We start from the raw sequence: 18,242 nt of genomic DNA on the forward strand, positions 1-18,242 counted from the left end.
TTCCCCTCCCTTGGCATTGATGTTGCCCATTAGTACAGTATATTGCGTCTTTACTTTTTGCATTGCCGATTCTACATTTTCGTAGAAGCCATTTTCGTAGAAGCTTTCAACTGCCTGGTCATCATAACTACATGTAGGTGCATAGGCCTGTACAATCTTCAGTTTATACCGCTTATTAAGCTTAATTACGATGCCTGCAACCCTCTCATTAATACTATAGAATTCATCTATATTATCCGCCATATACTTATTGACAAGGAAACCTACTCCTAGTTGTTGCCTCTCTGGTAAGCCTCGATAACACAGTACATGCCCATCCTTCAGTACAGTATATGACTCATTTGGCCTCCTAACCTCACTAAGCCCTATGACATCCCATTTCATACCCTCTAGTTCCTCTAACAGCACTGCTAAACTAGCTTCACTAGCTAGAGTTGTAACGTTAAATGTTGCCAGGGTCAGTTTCCAATGGTGGCCTGTCCAGCGGAGCCAGAAGTTCTTAGCACCCCCTGCTGCGGCACAGGTCTGACCGCCGCCGTGGTCAGTTGTTCCGCAGCCGCTGGTGACTGAGGGCCGGGGGTTTTATGGAGCTTATCATAGCAGGTTGCGGCCAATTACTAAACCAGGGTGGCCAATTCCTGTTCTGGTGAGGGAGTGTGTTGCCGGAGGTGTCACCGGCATCAGGTCGCACCCCAATCCTGTTTATGCAATTCCATCGACACACAAAATTTTTTCTTTTTAATTTAATATTAATTTAATTTTTAATAGTTTCCCGGTAACAATATGGTGGAGAATTGCGTGGCACCGGGACTTGAGCCCCGGTCCTCTTGCATGCGAGGCGGATGTTCTACGGCTACGCCACTGCTGCACCCTATGCCACCGCTGCACCTGACCCTCATATTTTTATTATATGAGGGTCTTTATCAGTTCCTGGAGATGACATGGCCCTGAAGATGCCAACTGATAATTAACTGGCTTCTTACCATATTTACTCGCATAATGCTACTACTCCCCATTGGGTGTCAAAAATTGGATCTTTCCCCCACTCGCAATTCCCCCATGAAATTCTCGTTTGAACTGCCCGAACAATCGGTGATTAGGTTTCTGGACCTCGAAATTCATAAGGGCCTAGAGCACACGTGTTGGCTTTACAAGACAAAAGGAGAGAAGGCGATTTTAAGGTATGATTCCGGACACTCAAAATTAATCAAACGGTCCATCGCTAATACATGTATAATTCAGAGCATCAGGAAGTCATGCGTGCATAAGGTAGAGCAAGGAATTATCCAACAGGTTGCAAGGTTAAAAGATAGCGGGTACCCTGATATTCTCCTGGCCTCGATTTCAGAAAAAATCCTAAAAACATTGACCGCAAAAAAATAAAGAAAAAAAAATGATCCTGAAGGTTCCAAGAAGATCACGCGTCCGATCGTCATCCCGTATGTACACGGAGTATCGCACGGTCTAAAAAAGATTGCAGGCAGGCACGAAGTTCCTGTGGTGTTCACGGCACCCAAAAAGCTATCGGGGTTGTGCGCAAAAATAAACAGACTCGATGAAACACCCAAACTACGTTGCACCACCAACCATGAGAGGAAACACGTCGAATGCGATACAGGCGTGGTTTATTCCATCCCCCTCTCATGCGGATTGAAGTATGTCGGCCAAACGGGTCGGTGCATAAACAAAAGGCTAAATGAGCATGCTAACAATTGCAAATCAATCGTGCATCCAGGGAAGCTGGCTACGCATTGCCAGCACTGCAAATGTAAGCCTCAATTTGAAAAAACCGCTGTTATTTCGCATTCTGATAATAAAACCAAAAGAGAGATCACAGAAGCGTTTGAAATAAAATCCGTCGGGGCCGATATGTGTATCAGCGACGTATCACTGTCGTTGTCTGCGAAAGAAGTTGATTTGCCTAGATTATCGCGATGAGTGTATCTAGCTGTATGCCTTTGTTCCCTGCGATGATTGTTTCCTCATGTTTCCTCGTTGCTTATGTTTGTTTGATGACGATCACGTTTTGTGTATAAAATGTCTTCCGTTTCATCCATTAAAACCAGTTGTTAGTTCGCGCTCCGTGGTGTTTGTCTTTTCTGTCGTCCAAAGTGTTAGCGCGGTGAAACCAATATGAATAACCAACTAGGCCCAATTCTCGCCATTTCTGCTCTTAACCTCTACATGGGCACTGAGAGAATAGAGATAACAGAGGAAGTGAGAACGTTGGGGGTATTATTCAACGAAAACTTGACATGGGATAGGCATATAGAGCATGTCGTGAAGTGCTTGGCTAGGGCCTGTGGGATACTGCGAAGAGAGGATAACCGATGGTTGCTAAGGGTAACAAACTGGATTCTACGGGAAGGAAAGCGTAGCAGAGGGCGGCAGAAAATTAGGTGGGCAGATGAGGTAAAGAAGTTCGCAGGGGTCAAGTGGATGAAGCTAGCACAGAACCGGGTTAATTGGGGAAATATGGGAGAGGCCTTCGCACTGCAGTGGGTATAGTCAGGCTGATGATGATGATGATTTGAGATACTTAGCAGATTTAGAGTGGTACTTCCAGCCAGGATCAAACTGCTTCTAATTAATGCTCTTTTTACTCCTCACGTCAAATATCGTAATCTAGTCTGGGGGTCCACTTCGTGCATGAACTTGCATAAGCTCTTACTTCTACCAAAAAAGAAAAAGCAATCTGTCACATAGCAGGTGTTGCTTATGACGCTCACACAAGAGAGTTATTTTCCTGCCTCAATATACTTCCAGTAACACATGAGTACGAGTTAAATGCTTTGTTAAAATATAAATATTACTTCTGTAAGGAAGAAGAAGATTCAGCGCCCACGCAAACGACAACGAAGATGGCTGAGTTCCTGGCCGATCAGCTGGCGCGCGCACTCGAAGCTTGGACTGTCTTGTTCGGACGAGATTGTGCCTTACTCTACGATCGTCGTGTGTCACCGGTCGCCGTCTCCAGTCCTCCGAATAACCCAAAATAAACCCCTCTTCATTTGGTGGAGGTACGGGGTAGACTCTTACACGATCACCGTGGAGCTCCGCAGCCATACGATACCCATGGCGACAAACGAGGTAGGCCAACAGCCAGTGGCAGCCCCTTCGCAGTCCATCGCATGCTCCAGTGCCATTCGGCAGCAAGACCCCGCAGTTTTCAGCGGGCAGAGCGACCAGGACGTTTAAGATTGACTGGCCTCGTACGAGAGAGTGAGTCGTCATAACAACTGGGATGACCGCATGAAGATCAACAACGTCATCTTCTACCTTAGTGACGTTGCTAACCTATGGTACCGAAATCATGAGGCCGACATGCCAACTTGGGCCAACTTCAAGGCGAAGTTCATGGACGTTTTCGGTCGTCCCACAGTGCGGAAACTAAGCGCTGAAGAAGCACTGCGCGTACGAGTTCAGCATGAAGGGGAAACCTTCACTATTTACATTGAAGACGTCGTGGATTTGTGCAAGCGTGTCGACCCATCTATGGATGAGGCTAAAAAGATAAAACACAATGAAGGGAATTGATGTCGATGCATTTCACATGCTGTGGGCAAAGAGCCCCACCACAGTGGCCTCAGTATATAGTCTTTGCCAAAGTTTCGACGAGCTGCTCAAGCAACGTCTCTGCACTCGTCGCCCTCACGCACCTGCTGCGGCCATCTCTGGCCTGGATGTGAGCAGCGACCTTTTAACTCACATAAAAGACTTTGTTCGAGATGAGGTCTCTCGACAGCTTGGGCTTTTGTCTGGCCCACGCCCGTCATCTACAGCCCAGCTGCTTACCCCTTCTATCCGACACACCATCACGCAGGAGGTTGTCGATGCCCTTCCCAGTTTTGGCCAGCCAGCGCCCGTCACACCTCAAGCCGACCCAGAATTCATCAGCATCCATGACTGCGGGATTAACGCTATCAGGAAGCAGCATTGCGTCGAGCATAGTCATGGCTTTACGGCCGTGGACTAAATGAAACTGAGTGAAGTGCGTCGTTTCTTGCGGCGCAGTATTATATGCAAAGGTGACATAGGAAAGTACTGTGTCCCAGTTTCGATGGTCCTCGTCAACATACATTGAAATCATGCCAACGATTGTCTTAAGACGTTCGGTGAGTCCATTTGTTTGCGGGTGATAAGCGATTGTTCTCTGGTGACTTGTGCCACTGAGTCGCATAACCTCCTGGTAAGCGCCGACGTGAAAGCCGTTCCACCTGTCAGTTATAACGACTGCGGGTGCACCGTGACGAAGTACAATTCTCTGCATAAAAAAAGGGTCGCAATTTCAGCAACAGTTCCGCGGGGAAGAGCTTCCGTTTCACAGTATCGGCTGAGGTAGTCGGTAGCGACCCCAACATACCGGTTACCAGGCAAGGACTCCGGAAATGGGCCGAGTAAATCCATGCATACTTGTTGGAACGGGACTTGTGGCGGATCAATAGGTTGTAGTAGTCCGGCAGGCTTAGGCGTCGTCTTTCGACGTTGGCACTCCCGGCAAGTTTTGATATAGCGCTTGACCACTGCAGTGAGCTTAGGCCAATAATACTTTAGGCGTATAAAGTCGAACCCGGATATATTGAACTCGAAGGGGATCACGAAATAGACAGATACAGTCGAACCCGGATATATCGAACTCGAAGGGGATCGCGAAATGGTTCGATATACAGAAACTGGCTCGTGACGGCACTTACGATGCGAAAAAACGACACCGTATTTGCCGCGTAATCAACCCACTCGCATAATGAACCTACCCTCCACTTTCGCACCCGAGAATTTGAAGAAAAAAAAAATGCGTAAAGGCCAGCTCGCTCACATGCAAGCGATCTCAGCGACGAGCGGCAGCGACAGAGCGAAAAATTTCAAACTTGTTGGAACTGCGTCCCTCTAGCCGTCCGAGCCACCGCGGTAGCTCAAAACAAGGTTTGTGTGTTGCTACTGCAGAAATCGCGAATGTTTTCACTTGCATGTCGATGGCGCGCGTCACTCCGTTTCGGTGGTCTCATCCAGAGCTCATTTCTTGGTGTCATGATCGCATCTAACCGCGTGCTTTCGTTGATTCATAGATGCAAGAATGAACAAATGGTAAAAAACTAATCTGCCACTTCTTAACGTCCGCAGCCGCCATCGCTTACGCTGCGCCACACGTTCGGCACAAGCAAGGATGACTCGTAAAATAAAAGATAAAAATTGCTGCTTAACATCTGTAGCCGCCATAGCATACGCCACGCCACACGTTCAGCACGACGGAAGGATGAACAACTCCCGAAAAACTGACGCTTCTTAGCGTCCACAGCTGCCATAGCTACGCACGTTTGGCACGACAACGCGAGACGCGTGCAAAGCGTTCACAACACGAACGGGAGAAAGCGTCTGCTACAGACCGAGCTGGCTTGTCCGCGCATGCGTAGTGCATGCTGCTGCGAACGAAGACCGGGTGTCCGCGCATGCGTAGTGCATACTGCTGCGAACGAAGACCGGGTAATAGAGAGGAAGGGGCGTAAAAGGAGGAATCAACATTTATTAGGCCCGAAATAATTCGGTGGTGCATGCAGGCACCAGACGGGGTGGTTCCCTAGTTACAGGACCCATATGTTCCCAGCAGCTCCTGGCCCCTGTCCGTCAGTGCGAGCTGAATCAATAGGGCAGGGCTGGATAACAAGGTCTCCCATTGCTCAAGGGGTTGGGGATTAGTGGTATTGGCTGGAAGGGGAGAAGGGTCTTGAGTTTTGCGCATTCTGCCAAAACGTGCGGCAGGGTGCCCTTTTCTTTTTTGCGAAAAGGACAGAGCATATCTTGTTCCGCAGGGTACATGCGATTCATCGGTACGAGATGCGCAAGCAATCCCATCTGCGCTCGACGCAGGATCGTCTGTTGTTGCCTGGTGAGTTTGAGGTGCGGTTCTGGCAGTCTGCACCTTTCCTCTCGGTACATTCGGGTAATACAGTGAAACTTCACTTAAACGAATTTCCAGGGACCTTAGGAAAATGTTTGTTAAAGTGAAAGTTCGCTGAACCGAAATTTTGCAGCACTTCTGAACTTAGGACTGCTGTGGTCTTGGCCTCAGTCACTGTGTGCAAGCTCCCGTGAACCTCGTCAGGCGCAGCGGTCTGCTGGGCAGTAGAGGCATTCATTTCCTCCAACCAGATCATTCCTTCCGCAGATCACAATTAACCAGCATGTATACGTATGCCTTTCTTGGAGCTAAGAAGCTTTGTAGGGCTGAAGTTGTGGCTATGGATCCTGTGGATCCAATTAAGCATGCAAGGATAGCTGTGATTCCGCTGGATACAAGCTTGTTTAGATAGCCAGTTGAGCTTAGAGCTAAATGACGGTCAGCTTTCGTCACGCGCTAATAAAATATGTTTCTCAAAATATTCAGTAAAACGTGCACTCAGTATAACGTGGGAAACAAAGGATGATGTTATAGAAAATGTTCGTAGAACTGAAATGAACAACAATTGAATTTCATTAAAATGAAGGGCGTTTGCATAGCGTTTAATGGAGCTTCGGCGGGGGAAATTAATAAAGTTCGCACAACTGAATACTTCGATTAAGTGACGTTTACTGTATTCTGAAAGTTTGTAACCGGAGGCAGTAGCTCTTCCGGCTCGTGCTCACCCCTGGTTGACATTTCTCGGGCATGGTAGTCTGCGATGGTATTGCCTGCTACCTGCGAGTGAGCCGGGACCCACACAAGCTCTATGGCTCTTCCCGGAGGCTTGCACTTGGATAGAATGGTTCGGGCCACAGAGGAGATTACCCTGCCCCAGCAGAAGCTTCTGTAGGCTGTCTTTCAGTCGGAGACCACGGTGTCCACGCTCGGCTGTGCGAGTGCGAGGGCCACAGCCACTTAACAAGAACACAGTAAAAATAAAGGACGCAGAGGCTATAGTGTGCGCTTATAATTCGCTTCCGCTAGATCATCCTTATAACGTCAAAATGTTTAGTTTACAATATATGGCGGGATATGCAGCTCTTAACATTGTGCGATTGAGAGGTTGCTCGGTTTCTCACCAAGAACAAAAACTGGACCATAGGCTCAAAGGTATAGGTAGCAATTCACCGAAAAATTTGACTCGGGTGGTCCGACGCCTTCGCAATTCAGATTTTGCAACCTTCCTGTAAAGTGCGGAAGTTCAAAAATTTTAGCGGGACCAGAAAGCTCACACTTGAAATAATTAAATTTCATCTGCTTTTGAGGCTTCACTCTTTGCAAAGTCAGCGAACTGCGACAAGAGTTCCCAAAGGGAAAAATAGTTAAGTTCCCTTGAAAGTATGTCACGTGTAATATCAACCTTGGTATAGTTTTCCTGGGGGAGAAAATATAGCCTGATTAGTTCTGCAAAGGGTAGCCAGCAAGCAGTCCGATTATAGTTCTGCAAGCAGTAGTTGGCAAGTATATCTAATCGATTACTCATACAGTACAACCTCGATAATTCGAACTCGGTTAATTCGAAATCCTGGATAATTCGAAGGTTTTCTGCGGTCCCGTATTTTCCAATGTAAATTTGGCCGGATAATTCGAACAGGCGGCCTGCGCCAGCCCGGTTAATTCGAAAATTTGGACTGCTATGCGGCAATGCCTGATCCATGTTTCGCCGCAAACCCGGCGAAACATGGCCCTACGGAGCCGCGAGGCAAAGCCACATAGTAATGGTGATGATTTATAGGCGAAGCGCCCCAGCCGGAGCACTCTCTGCACAAAAATCGGTCCACAGTGCGCCTCGCGCACCGCCGAAACACGCGCCTGCAGATGAGAAGACGTGCTTCACTGCAACACAGCGGGCATACCGGTTTTTATCACGTGACCTCGCCCCCACTCCATCCCTTGGTGTGCTTCGCCCACTCTTCCCCCGTGCCTCCGACGCTGCAAGTACGCTACCACCACCGCCGCGCCGGTCTCGCCTGCGCCATTTCTTTGTGTTGTGCGCTGTGGTTAGGGGTCGGCTACTGTGCAGTTTTTTTGGGCGGGACTGTGCAGAAGTGCTAGCTTTGTGACCGTAGCAGTGCAGAAATGCCAAAGTACAAGACTTTAACGCTGCAGCAGAAGTTCTGCTTGATCCAGGAAGCAGGCAAGAGCGCTTGTTCGAAGACCGAGTTGGCCAAAAGGCATGGCGTGCCCCTCTCGACGTTGTCCACAATATTGAGCAACAAGTCAAAAATACTGGAGGCTTACGGCAAGACCTATTCTTCGAAGCGGTCATGAGTGCGGGCTCCCACGTATCAAGATGTGGAAGCTGCTCTGCTGCTCTGCTTCGCTGGCTGCAGAAAGCAAACGCTGCCCACCTTCCCGTCAATGGAACGCTACTGCGAGAGAAGGCCAACGACCTAGCTCTACAACTTGGGCACGAGAAATTTAAGTGCAGCAATGGATGGTTTTGCCGTTTTAAAGAACGCAATAATTTAACCTTTCTCACCGTCTGTGGTGAGAGCGGCAGCACTAACGAGAGCGTTGTCGAGGATTGGAGAAACCACACATTGGCGCCGCTGCTTAGCGAGTACGGTGCAGACGACGTTTACAACCTTGACGAGGCTGCACTTTTTTATAAGATGCTGCCAACAAAAACATTCGCAGTGAAGAACACCGCCATCAAGGGTGGGAAACAGGCCAAGGACAGGATTACTGTGCTGTTCGGCGCAAACATGTGCGGTAAACACAAGCTGCCGCTACTGGTCGTCGGGAAGACGGGGAAGCCTCGCTGCTTCAAAAATGCGCAGCTGCCGCCAAAGGATGAACTCATCTACAGGCACAATAAGAAAGCCTGGATGACAGGTGCAATATTTGAAGAGTATGTGCGGCAACTTGACCGCAAGTTCGCGGCCACGGGCAGGAATGTCCTATTTGTCGTCGACAACTGCCCGGCACATGGCGACATCCCACATCTCCAGGCCATCAGGACGGTATTTTTACCTCCGAACACCACTTCGATCTCACAGCCGATGGACCAAGGCGTCATTCACCACACTAAGAAGATTTGTCGGTACCACCTGCTCAAGCGCATGCTCCTTTGCTACGACAATGGCAAGGAGTACTCCATCGACCTCCTCGGAGCCATATGCCTCATGGTGTACGCTTGGAAACAAGTGGAGCCCACATTGATCAGGCGGTGTTTTGAACACGCTGGTTTTTCCAGTGAAAGCACTATTGATGCCGATGCAGGCCACCCATGTACTACTACTCTTGACGAAGAAGGAGCAGAGTATTGCGACCGCATCAATGCGCTCTGCGCAGAGGATGAGTCCAACGCAGTCGGCTTCGCCGAGTATATCAACATTGAGAGCAAAGAGCAGACTGGCTACTCTGACTTGCAGAGTGAGTGATGCTGAGTACCAGCAGTGATGCTGGTATGAACATGCGCGATGACAGCAACGATAGCGACGACGACACCGACGAGCCTCCCCGAGCACCTGCTCTTGGTGAAGTTATCGGATCGCTGAACGTTATCCGCAGTTTTGTTGAGTGCCGCGGTGGAAGTTCAGAGATGTTTCGTCTATTTGACCAACTCGAGAGCATGACCTTAGGAGCCGCAAACTACCGGACGCGGCAAACCAGCATCTCTGATTACTTTCAGTAGTAATTAAAAATATACTGAATAAAGGTAACATGTTCCTGCAACGAATTTTTTTGCCTAAGTCTTATTTCTTGGTGTGTTCGGTTAATTCGAAAACCCGCTTAATTCGAAGATTTCTCGCGGTCCCGATGACTTCGAATTAACGAGGTTGTACTGTATTTCGTACCACACACTCGAAAAATAAACACGCATCAGTGTCCGCATTTAAATTCGGCCTTAATTAATAGCTTCCGTATTAGGTGCTGCTATCTTTTTTCGCGTTTTTTCATTTTCTCTCGGTGCACGCCAAGAATTGCATCATAGACGACGCGCAATTATAAGTGCTTTTTTTTTTGCTCCGCATATCTACCATTTATGCTAGTAAAGCGTCCGCACTCAAGTGCCCACTATGAAAGTATTCTCTCGTATGTGATAGGATTAAATTTTCATATTTCATCTGAAGTATTGCCCAGCTGTACTTGACTATTTTTTTTTATCTGTACAGCTGGTTCACCACTTGGTGAGTGGCACGTAAACAAATTAAATGTCCGCAATATATGTATCTGTTAATCACTAACAAAGAATAAATGCTTGAGTCGCGTATACGTCCTTTTTTTTTGCAGTAAATACCGCAGTGCTTTAAATAAGTGCGGTTATCAATAAATGTGTTTTCCTCGCACACTGTATTTGTCATGTCTATGAGCGGTGATTTGGGCACAGAAAGAACACCAATTATAAAGATATATTACAGATTACTGACAATTTATGAATAAACATTATTATATATTGATAAGCACAAGCTACAAAATGGAAGCAGGTGTTCTTAAATAAGGTTCGTAAAAAATAAGGTATTCCTAAAGCAGCCTCACAAAGCACAAGCTTTGATTCACATGTATACTGTTTTTCTCCGCGTGTTAGTAGCGCTCCTCGGCAGCAGCCTTTATTCCCTCACGAGAAGAACGAATAAAAAACACCACGCTCCGTTGGAAACATTGAGTACAAGTGTCTCATCTGGACGATTTATGACTGTCCGCAGGACAAAGAAACGTTGAAAGAGTTTCAAATAGCAATTCAAACATTGCGCGCTGCACCGAAGAGAAACCCAAAGCGTGCACGGCGCCTCCAAGAGACGGAAAGGAATTTTAGTGATTATTTAAGCACCTGGAATAACTAGCTTCTTTATTAAATATCGCATTAACTGCATAGCGTGTGAAAATAGCTACGTAGAGAACCGCGCCCCTCCTCTGTACCCGCCGCTATCCCCGCGGCCGCTACGCGCCGAGCGGCGATCTTGGCACCCCTGTTGCATGTCGCGCCCTCTCGCGGAAGCCGGTTGCTGTCATCGCAAAAGCGGCCCGCTCTCTGGCGCCGGTTGTCACACTGCCCAATATTCTAGAGCACTATAGAGGAGCAGCAGAAAACTGGGTGGGCAAATGAGGTTAAGAAGTTCGCAGGGGTCAAGTGGATGCAGCTAGCAGAGAACCGGGTTAATTGGAGAAATATGGGAGAGGCCTTCGCCCTGCAGTGGGTATAGTCAGGCTGATGATGATGATGAGCTTTGCTAGAATTAAATATTGATTTACAGAAGCAGCACGAATGAGTCGAGATGATGACCGTTCTTGTCCACAGAGCTATCTAGCCCACAAAAAACTGTGAGCCAGCACGGAGCGAACCGTCCACCTAACCTGCAGTTTAGGAGGAGGGTAGGATCGCTCCGTGTTGGCTGGCGTTTTCTCCGAGCTGGATAGCTCTATTGACAAGAATAGTTGTCATCTCGGCTCATTCCTGCTGCTGCCATAAAGATATACAAAATTCCATCAGAACTATCATGCCGTAAGCTCTTTCCTTGTGACTACTTCTGTGCACATTGAAAAATGGTCTTCAAAAATTGAGTATTATTAATTTTTTTCATAACCAAGAAATGAAATAACAATTAAGAACTAGATTAATACCATTGCACCTCACACTAAAAGAACAAATAAAAAAAGTGCAGGAAAAAGAAGAAATTTAACTGTCACTTGCGTCCTTCCATGAAATTTTGAGAAATAAGGAATTTATTTCATTTTTGAACTATCTTCTTGAACTCGAAAAATTACATTAAGTCATTTGAGTGCAGTGAATTTAATTCCTGCCACAGAAATTGTGAAGCATCATAATGTGACAAAAATTATCCCTAACTGCATGGCGCATCATATCTGATGGAGCAGTAAATACCGTAGCCTGAAGGATTATCGTGTAGACGATGTAACCGGACGAAATAAGCCTAAACAATGACCTAACAACTTTTTCAAAACGCTGCCTCCATTCAGAATGAACGTTTTTCTTTTACCCATCAAATTTCTGCAAGATATAAAAATGCTACATCCTCGCACATTTCTAAAGAAAATTGCGAAATAAATCATTGTAAACGTTCAGTTACTGCGCACATGGATTACAGACTGTGGACGCCACTTCGTTTCGCCTCCATTGAAACGCAGCCGCCGTGGTCGGGTTCGAACCCCGAGTTCCCAGGTTCGAACCCGACCACAGCGGCTGCGTTTCGTTGGAGGCGAAACTAAGTGGCGTCCGTGTGTTGTGCGATGTCAGCGCACGTTACAGATCCCCAGGTGGTCGAAATTACTCAGTAGCCCTCCACTATGGCTCCCCTTTCTCTCTTTCCACGTTTACTTCCACCCTCATCCCTTCCTTTACGGCGTGGTTCAGGAGTCCACAGAGTAAATGTGACAGATACTGCGCCTTTCCCTTTCTGTGAACCAATTATTATTATTATTATTACGAAACAAGAAAGGTTTTTTCTTTGTAGTTCTGAACAGCACAAAGCAAATGCACTGTGCCATATACGATACACTACAAGCAGGCCTGTAATCAAGTGAGCAGCACAAAATAGGGCAGACACCGAGAGAAGGCAGGTCATGCCAACTCACCGTCCTCCCACGGAGGTAACCTGAGGGGGCAAGGGTGGGCCACGTGCCCCACCCCGGTGTGGTCCTGCCGAAGGGCCCCGGGGCCCCTGACCGTAGTTTGCCCCCCAGGAGCCCACCACCACGCCGGCAATCTCCAGCTGGCCACCGCGTGCCAGCAGGGCACCCCGGCGAGGCGGGGGAGGAGGAGGCAGTCCACGGCCAGCGCCCCTTGGGGGTGGGCCCACACCCATGGGACCCACTCTCGGTCCTCCGTGTGGTGGATAACCCGGCATGAAGCGTGGCACGCCAGCCATGGCGGGGAGGGGCGCTCGAGCAAACTCCACCTGCGCATAAGAGCATGTACCCATGGAGCGAGATGGCAGAATGGCAAGACAGGGTGCGTACCTGGAGGCCCTCGAGGATGGCAGCACGCATGCGCTCCACTTTGGCCACCTGGTCGATCTGGCCCCCGCAGACCTCGACGAGGCTCTTGGCCTGAGCCGCCCGCAGGAGCTTCTGGTGGAACAGCTTGCCATCAAAATACAGCCACGGGCAGCACATGAGCCAGGGGACGGGGGCACCACAGGCATCGTTGGCAAACAGTGCATGCTCCACACCCTGCATTGTGTGACAAGGCCCCACCCACGCAAAGAATCCACTGTAGGCTCTGCACTGGATGCAAGTGAGCAGACAACATGCACGATTCCTTGCAGCATAACCGACGAGTGCGCACACGTTTCACTGCTTAGCACAGCTAGGATAGGAGACGTCTCTCTTTCAGGAGCCAGGCCCACAGGACACAGTCCCTCCTCATAACCCCCAAATGGTGATGACTGAAAATGATATCGGCACTCGTTCACATTCTTCATTCCACTTACAGACTGCATTTTTGCCTGATGCTATTATGTACAGAGTGGCACTGCACTTTCCACCCACGTACTACAGTTGAAACACGATATAACGAAGTCCTACTTGCAGCCGAAAATTTCGTTACATCGTGAATTTCGTTATGTCGAAGTTCCCCTGTTTCAGCTGTCAAAATAAAGTATATAACTGGTTCGTGGAGCACTGCTAGTTGATGGGAACTTGTAAAACACTTATTGAGGAAATACGCAAGAAAATCTAGTAATAGTAGCGCTAACAAGGGCACTGGATGTTTTTTTCTATATCAGGAGCATAATGAGTGATAGCAAACACCGCGAGGGCATCATTTTTCTCCATGTGCGCATAGCAAAGAATGAGCGCAGCGCCTAGTACTTAAAGCCACCACAAGATGTCGCCACTGGTTTCATCATCATCATTAAACATTTGCAGGCGGGGACGCATCAATGAAGAAAAAATAAAGAAAAATATGTTCGCATCGCTCAAGCCGGCGCGGCTACCTTGGGCGTGGCTCGTTCTTGCTGATGGTGGGATTGTGGCGAACGCTTATGTGACGGTGAAGTGAACGGTTTCTATCAGTGCTTAATTAGGCCGCTTTTCTTGTTCTGCACTTTATTTTATTCGCTGTATGCGACCAGAGCACATTATCATTTTTCTTTCGCCGCTCGCCCGTTTTAACGGTACGGTCACATTAGCTCTATCAGTTTGTCAACACTGGACGTTTTTTTTTCTACGAAGACATCGCACGCAAAAAAAAAAAAAAAAAAAAGGATGGATGCTGCAAGAAAAATCGGTTTACTAACTCAATGGTCGCGTTATTCATGGAGTTATGAGACTGTTTCATGAATGCAAAAAATGTTTATTGGAACTTTGTGGAGTACGTGCAGTCGATCCAGTTCATGTGGTAGCAAAGAACTCCGTCAACGTCAACTAACGCTTTTAATTAAGCGTCGGCGTTATAAGGCGCTCGTATGTAGACAGGGCTACCAAGGCCTGCTCATGTGAATGCGCGCCCGCGTGCGCACGCAGAACATCCAGCGCATCCATGACTTGCGTCGGAGTAGGCGCGCTGCTCGCCACATGGGCGTCTTGGTCAGAGTCGTCATCCTCCATTCCCGTGTCGGTGACACTCTGAATTATGCAGCATCATCCAGCTCTTCGGTTGTAAGAGCACAAGCGTCGCTGAAAACAGTCTTCAAAAGTCACGTCGCTGGGAGCACCACCCTGATTGCAGAGCAGCTGCCACGAATCATCGATGTCTGTGCTGGATGTGGATAGCATGCTTTCGTGGTCATCGTCATTAGCTTCGCAACCCAGTTCTTGGTTTGAGTGCATGCTAACCTTGAAGCCCGCCTTTTTGAAGCAGTTCGCTATAATCTCGCTGCTCGTCGACTCCCATGACCGCGATAGCATCTCCAAGGCCATGAATATGTCGATTTTGGTCTCTCTTTTGAGCTCAATGTTCAGAAGCAGCCTTTCAATCACCCGCTTGCGGTACGAACACTTCACGCTGTTAATAATACTCTGGTCCAGTGGTTGTATCAGGGAGGTGCAATTTGCGGGAAAATATTCGAGCTCGACGTTGGTGAGTGCAGTCTTGAACATGATGCGCGGAGCAATTGTCCACAAGTAGGCAGATGCTTCTTTCCTGCTTGCACATTTCAGCATCCAAGTCCTTCAGCCATTTTGTGAACAAATCCCGCGTCATCCACGTCTTCGTGTTTGACGTGTACTTCACCGGCATCGTTTTCTTGCCGCTAAAGCAGCGCAGCTTCTCACTTGTTCCAATTACGAATGGCACGCGTTTATCGCTGCCATTCATGTTGGCACAGAAAAGAACAGTTAAACGCTGCTTACTGTGCTTGCCACCATGGCATTTTTCATTTCGCAGCGCCAATGTTTTCTTTGGCAACAGCCGATAGAAAAATGCTGTCTCGTCGGCATTGTAAATGTCGGCGACTTCGAAACGTGCCAAAATGCCCAGGACACGATCACGCAGCCAGTCAGATGCTCCAATCTCGTTTGCCTTGGCCGACTCACCGCTGGCCCCCTTTCCAACAATGTTGTGCCTCTCCTTAAATCGTTGGAGCCACCCGCTGTTGGCTTTGAAGTCGTCGCACCCAAGAATGCAAGTGAAGTTCTGGGCCTTCTGTTGTAGAATGGCCCCGCTCAACAGCATGTTTTTGGCACGCATATCCAAGAACAACAGGAAGAGGGCCTTTTCTACGTCGACGTAGCTTGCCTCCTTTAATCTTTTCCGCTGCAGGCCCGAGCCACCTGCACTAACGGCAGTCATAATGCTGTCTTTAAATTTAAGAATCGTAGACAGTGAACTCTGCGAAAGTCCATACCTTTCGGCAACAGTCTTCTTCTTTTCGCCGTTCATTACTTCAGTGATGATCTTGGCTTTCATGTCCATAGACAAAACCTTTCTCTTGCGAGGAGCACTCATCTTGGACACAAAACTCACTGCACGATGAACGGAGCCAAGTTGAGGAAACGCTGCTGTTTGTAGGCCTCAGTCGAGCTCAACGTGACGCTCTTTGTCAGCCTCCTCAGGCCTCACGTACGCATATTTCCGGTTTGCGTTTTCACGTTCAGAGTCTCCGACTGGCCAGTGGCGTCATGGCGTCACGCGTCTTGAAACTTCCGTGCCGTGGATTTTGTATACGTACAACAAATGATGCAGCTGTACGTTCTCGCAGATTCCCAGACTGCCAGCAAAATTGGCGCGTAAAAAGGCAAATACAAAATGCGTTTTGTCTCAGCTAAATTTTATCTCTCATTCGATTATGAAAGTCGCTCCTGGCACATGCATGTGATGCGCAAAGACTTCGTTAAATCGAAAGCGCGGTACAAAATTACTTCATTAAATCACGAAAAAAAAATACATGGTTTTCAATGGGGAAGTGATTGGGAAATGAAAAAAAATATGTTACAGAAATGAAAAAAAATATGTTACATCACGAATTTTGCTACATTGAGGTTCGTTACATCGAGGTTCGACTGTAACACCATTAAGTTTTATGCAAGGCATAATACCCCTCTAGCTGTGCCATGCCTGCGCCATCTATAATTCACAATTAGACAGCAAACTACCGTATTTACTCGCATAATGATCGCACTCGCGTAATGATCGCACCCCTGAATTTTGAGGTCAAAATTCCATTTTTTAAATTCCCCGCGTAATGATCGCACCCCGAACGTGGAGCCGCTTGGTGGTTGATCTGCAGTCATCCCGCAGCGAATGCATTCCGACGAGTTCCCAACCTAGTCTAGTAACGTTGGAGTTCCCATGATTCCACGCTTTGCGGCGTTCGCCATTTTGCAATTCGGCAGCGTCGTAGCGTGCTTTGTGTTTTTGTGCGAGTTTACGCCATTTCACCATGGGGCGGTATGCCAGTTACACTGCCGCGTTCAAGCTCAAGGCTGTCGACTATGCACTGGAGCATGGCAACCGCGCTGCTGGTAGGCATTTCGGCGTGGACGAAATGAGGATATGCTATTGGAAGAAGCAGCGCGAGAAGCTGATGGCTACGAACAAGACACGGCGGGCTTTCCGTGGACCCAAAACGGGCAAGTTCCCTCGTGTTGAGGAGGCGGTCCTAGAATACGCGAGGGACCTGCGCAAGGATGGTTGTGCAGTGTCATTAGAAATGATACAGACGCAGGCGCGCACAACTGCCAGGAAGCTGGGAATCGCCGAAAAGGATTTCCGCGTTGGACGACTCGCTTTATGCGACGGAATGGACTTTCCCTGAGGCGGCGGACGTCGTCGTGCCAGCGGCTCCCAGCCGCGTATGAAAGCAAAGTGATATACTTCCATCACTTCGTCACTAGGCTTCGCGAAAAATGCGGTTACCTTATGTCGCAAATTGGAAACGCCGATCAAACTCCACTGACGTTCGACATGCCCCGGAATACAACTGTGAACGAGAAGGGTGCTCGGAGCATCCTCGTGAAGACGTCTGGCGCAGAAAAACAGCGATGCACAGTCATGCTTGCTGTGACGGCCGACGAGCGGAAGCTGCCACCATACGTGATCTTCAAACGGAAGACTATTCCGAAGGGAAACTTTCCCCGCGGCATCCATATACGTGCACAGATAAAAAGGGTGGATGACTGCAGACCTGATGGTCGACTGGATCAAGACTGTTTGGGGAAGAAGACCAGGAGCATTTCTGCTTCCCTCGCTTCTGGTTTTGGACAGTTTTAGGGGTCACCTTGTGGACAGCGTGCGTGCCAAGCTGAAAGAGCTGCACACGGACATTGCAGTCATTCCTGGCGGCCTGACTTCGCTGCTGCAGCCTCTCGACGTGTCTTTGAACAAACCGTTCAAGGACAACTTTCGACGACTTTATGCTGAGTGGATGGCGATGGGCCAGCATGATTTGACGCCGAGCGGAAAGATTAGAAGGCCATCCGTGGAGATGCTGTGCTCGTGGATCACAGAAGCGTGGAGCAGTATCCCCGACGAGGTAGTGGCTAAGAGTTTTAAGAAGACAGGCATATCTAATGCTTTGGATGGAACGGAAGATGACTTCCTGTGGGATTGTGAGGATGCTCCCAGCGACGACACTGCCGTTTCCGATGAGTCGTGCAGCAGTGAAAGCGAGGATGGCGAGGATTCAGACTTTGATTAGAGTACTGACGAAAAAAAATAAATGGGCATTGTGCACTCCATGTGATGCTTAATGTGCGTGTTTATTGCGAAGTTAAGCCTTACTCAGCTTTTATTTTTGGTTGTAATCGAGATATATGTTCTAAGACGTCTGACCTGCAACTTGTTTGCGTTTTCGGTGCTCAAAAATTTTTTGTAGAAAATTTACCCCGCGTAATGATCGCACCCCGAAATTTGCGACAGTATTTAAAAACAAAAAGTGCGATCATTATGCGAGTAAAT

General features: G+C 48.3%; 1 protein-coding gene across 4 annotated transcripts in view; it reads right to left on the reverse strand.

The window, feature by feature from the left end:
- LOC146180285 (constitutive coactivator of PPAR-gamma-like protein 1 homolog) overlaps window positions 1–18,242 on the reverse strand; it is a 105,702-nt gene that overhangs the window by 14,202 nt on the left and 73,258 nt on the right. For all 4 annotated transcript variants that reach the window (XM_084579497.1, XM_084579496.1, XM_084579499.1 and 1 more), the window contains 2 exons: window positions 12,863–13,075; window positions 12,479–12,801 (listed from right to left, as the gene is read on the reverse strand). In XM_084579497.1, coding sequence (XP_084435623.1) covers window positions 12,479–12,801; window positions 12,863–13,075 — 536 coding nt within the window. The remainder of the gene's footprint in view (window positions 1–12,478; window positions 12,802–12,862; window positions 13,076–18,242) is intronic.

Source organism: Amblyomma maculatum, chromosome 9 (assembly GCF_055883805.1).
Source record: "Amblyomma maculatum isolate TAMU_Amacu chromosome 9, ASM5588380v1, whole genome shotgun sequence".
In the NCBI taxonomy this organism is placed as follows: domain Eukaryota; kingdom Metazoa; phylum Arthropoda; class Arachnida; order Ixodida; family Ixodidae; genus Amblyomma; species Amblyomma maculatum.